The sequence below is a fragment of the Melanotaenia boesemani genome, chromosome 15, assembly GCF_017639745.1.
Source record: "Melanotaenia boesemani isolate fMelBoe1 chromosome 15, fMelBoe1.pri, whole genome shotgun sequence".
Taxonomy (NCBI): domain Eukaryota; kingdom Metazoa; phylum Chordata; class Actinopteri; order Atheriniformes; family Melanotaeniidae; genus Melanotaenia; species Melanotaenia boesemani.
The window spans coordinates 25,972,085-25,976,053 of NC_055696.1; the positions used below are offsets into that span (position 1 = coordinate 25,972,085).

The 3,969-nt window shown below is 37.6% G+C and overlaps 1 protein-coding gene across 1 annotated transcript; it reads left to right on the top strand.

Moving 5' to 3' along the window:
- Window positions 1-509: 509 nt before the first annotated feature.
- On the top strand, window positions 510-3,568 carry LOC121654644. The gene is made up of 5 exons (XM_042008861.1): window positions 510-1,141; window positions 2,506-2,551; window positions 2,758-2,849; window positions 2,998-3,108; window positions 3,265-3,568. The coding sequence occupies exons 1-5, from the start codon at window positions 765-767 to the stop codon at window positions 3,566-3,568; spliced, it is 930 nt and encodes a 309-aa protein (XP_041864795.1). The 5' UTR covers window positions 510-764.
- Window positions 3,569-3,969: the final 401 nt, after the last annotated feature.

Sequence of the window (3,969 nt, forward strand, 5' to 3'; positions counted from 1 at the left end):
GTCTGCTCGCTGGCTCGTGCTGCTCACTCGCGGTAAAGTTTATTGGCAGTAGGTGGGCGGGGCCAGCAGGTTTTCTGTCATTACACACGATTGGCTACAGTCCCCGTCCTCTGTGATTGGCTGTCTCACTTGGAAAAGAGGAAGACGAGGAAGCGGGAGTCGTCTCGGTGTCTCGGCCACATGGCAGATCATCGGGAGGTAAGTTATGCTGCATATTTTGCAACACTAATATTATTTTTGAAAAAGCTTATCATTTCTATAGCTCTTTATTTCGTTAAAATATACGAGGAACTTAATTTACATGGCGGCTGCTTTCTGCCAACAGCTTATAGTTGTAAAGTTGATGTAAGCTAATGCTAGCTGCCTTACCAGTCCTTGATTTGGTTTAATGATAGTTAATGCTTTTGTCAGGTGTTTTGAGGTGTGCCATTCTTTAAAGTGTATTTATCTACACGTATTCTTCTTCACAGCGTATTCTGAGACGTCAGATCCTGGAGCGACTCCTGTCAAAAATTGAGCTTGCCATCATTCGAACACCACTTGACCTGGATTTCCTGGAGTTTGTATGTCGCCAAGAACTATTCCTCCTGCAAGCCCTTTCAAGACATGTTGATATACCACAAGAAATAATCCAAGCTCTTCAGGAGTTTTTCGGGCTTATCAGGCAACATTTAGATTCATCAGGTCTAGATACAGCAGTTGGATCAATAGCTGGTCAGCGAGGACGTCCTAGGTTGGACATTGAACGAGAGCAATTGGCCGAAATGTTGCAGATAAACCTCTCAGTGCCCTGCATAGCAAAACTGCTTGGTGTTTCAGTCCGCACAGTCTTTAGGAGAATGAGGGACTTTGGTTTATCTGTTTCAGAGCTCTACAGTTCAATCAGTGATGAGGAGTTAGATAATGTGGTGACAGCTATTAAACATGACATGCCCGCTGCTGGATACCGGATGGTGAGAGGACGGTTAAGATCTATGGGTATTCATGTGCAATGGGCAAGGATGGCTGCCTCAATGCACAGAGTGGATTCAGTTGGCATCCTCTCCAGACTGGCTAGGCTGGGCTGTGTTGTGAGAAGAACCTACTCTGTTCGAGGGCCACTCTCGCTTGTGCATGTGGATACGAATCATAAACTAATAAGGTAAACATATTTTTCTATGTATTTATAGTAGATAAAGAATTTTTATTTGTAGTTCATCCATCAAGGCAAGGGTCCTCTTAGTGGCCCTAGCAGGAATGACAATTTCAGCCTGTGACACCTGAGTAGGTCTCGTCTTTCCCTGAATTTAATTTAATTTGAATAAGGTACTGAAAAATAAATGCAAAAAAGATAAAACAAGAAAATGATGGGCTACCTGCTTACACGATTTATGCAGTGTTTCAAAGTACATTAAAACATTTTACTAATTATTATTATATATATTATTAATATTCTACAATGCCACACCCAGTGCAGCTCACCTGGCACAGGCTGTCTCTCTTTGTCCAATGTTACAGCACCACTAGGTGTGCCGTCCTCAACTCACGACAGGAAGGCAAAAGCTCTTTACACTGGTGTTTACTGCGATGATTCATAATCAAACATGGTAGAACTAATAACAGACACATAAGTATTAGGGCTGGGCAATAAATCGATTTTATCGATTAATTCGAATTTGCTGTTTATGAGGATTAATTTTTTGAAAATCAATATTTTCCCCCAACCCCCACCTGTACAACTGTATGTGTGAAAGTTATATTTTTATTGTTTACAGTTTTGTCACATTCTTTACTGCCAGCTTGTTTTACAATTTTGTCTCACACCTTACTGTAAATATCTGCGCTTTGAATTTAGGTCAACTCCCTGAATGGGTGATTGACATAAAAGCATGTTTTCCTATAAAATCTAATATTTGTGATTTGTTTTTAAAGAAACAGACAGGAAGATAAAAAAAAATTGATTAAAATCGTAAATCAGATTTGGTTTTAAAAAATTGGAGATTTCATTTTTTGGCCATATCGCCCAGCCCTAAAAGTATAATATTAGTCTACACGCATGACAGAATAACGGCGACAAAATATAAGGAACAACAATACCACTTTGGCTTGCTGTGGATAAAGACTGGGGTTTACAATCTTCTTTTCTTCTTCTTAAAACTTATCTTCTTGGTACGTTACGTTAACGTTACGTTGACGTTAACTTGTCAGACGTCTGAACATCCTCGTTTCCATAGATAAAACAGAAGTGGTTTAACGGTCGCTTATAACAACAATAAAACAACAAAAAAACTATTGAACTGAATGATAAAAAATACACAATGTAAAAAAACATAAATTACTACTAAGTAAATACTAAATTACTAATTGCTAAATTGGAAATTATATAAATTCTACTCAAAACATAAATGTATACAATTTCTGCCACCTTGTGGACAATCACTTCAACAACAGTTACACTAGAAGTATCAATTTATTACATTCTAGAAAACTATTTTTCAATGAACTTACAGATTGTTGGTTTTCTAGATACAACATTGTAATCTTTGGTGGAGTGGATGGTTATTCCAGAAAGGTAAGAATGCATTCCACTTTAGTGGACACATAATATAAAAAAATTTTACTTTTTGGGTTACTTAAATGACAGGTGTTTGATATCTCAAGACAGGAAACATTATATATTTTAATTTCATGACATTTGACCTAATTGGTGCCGGTTTGTGGAAGAACAAGTAAGCTAGTGAATGTAGACACTAATTCTAGAATGTTTTTCATCATCAGATAATGTACTTGAATGCATCAACCAACAACCGTGCATCAACTGCCTATGGCTTCTTTCTAGAGGCAACTAGAAGACATGGAGTGCCTTCAAGGTAAATTCAAAGTGTAGTTACAATGTGTAGTTATTCTTCTATGTGTTAGGGTGGTGGTGGGGTGTTACAATAAGTGCCATACACAGATTCCCAATATATTAAATTTTTGGTTTTGTTTGTCTTTGAAAAAACATATGAATTTTGTCAGAGTCAGAGGTGATCATGGAGTCGAAAATGTAGAGATTGCAAGATTCATGTTTTCTGTTCGTGGCACCGACCGGGGAAGCTTCATCTCTGGGAAAAGCGTCCATAACCAGAGGTAAACACATTTTCACTACCTCACATAATTCCATGGAATTCTCATCAGTATACATCTTACATTGTCAATGACAGAACTGAGTCTTCACCAGGCTTACACTTGTTGGAGATGGACTACAAGCTGTTACTACCCTTAACGCTATTTTGACTTCCATAGGATTGAGCGGCTGTGGCGAGATGTCAGAGTCATATGCACAAACAAGTACTATGAGTTGCTGCACACCCTGGAGACAGATGGTCTACTGGACATCTCATCAACCGAGGACCTGTTCTGTGTTCACTACACTGTTCTTCCCGGACTTCAGACAGACTTGGGGATCTTTACACAAGGCTGGAACCATCATCCACTCCGCACAGAAGGAAACCGGAGTCCAGAGCAGATGTGGCAGATTGGACTGATGAACACAAATGTTGTTCAGCCGGACATACCAGAGGTATTGCTTAAACCTTTCACTACATGATAAGTTTGCTTGTGATTGTCTTTTAAGGTAGTTTAAAAAAAACAAACATATACTGTTATTTGACTGAAATGTATTTATAAAGCACTTTTCATGCATACATAGCAAAAAGTGCTTTACATATTAAATTCAACAATGTTTTAATTAATTAAAAAATCTCTCACACAGTTATAAAAAAATAGTTGTGTATGTGTGAGTATCTTTTGGCTGTACAGGGGCAATTAAAGTACTGTTACCTTTACACTATAGAGGCTTTGCACTGAGAATGGAAAAAGAAAATAAAATTTTCTTTTATACAGTGGTAGGATATTAAAATTATTTAAACATTATAAAAAAAACACTTCACTTTTTTGGCTTTCTAATTTCCAGTATTAAAACATGAATGTATTGTACTTCATATGTGC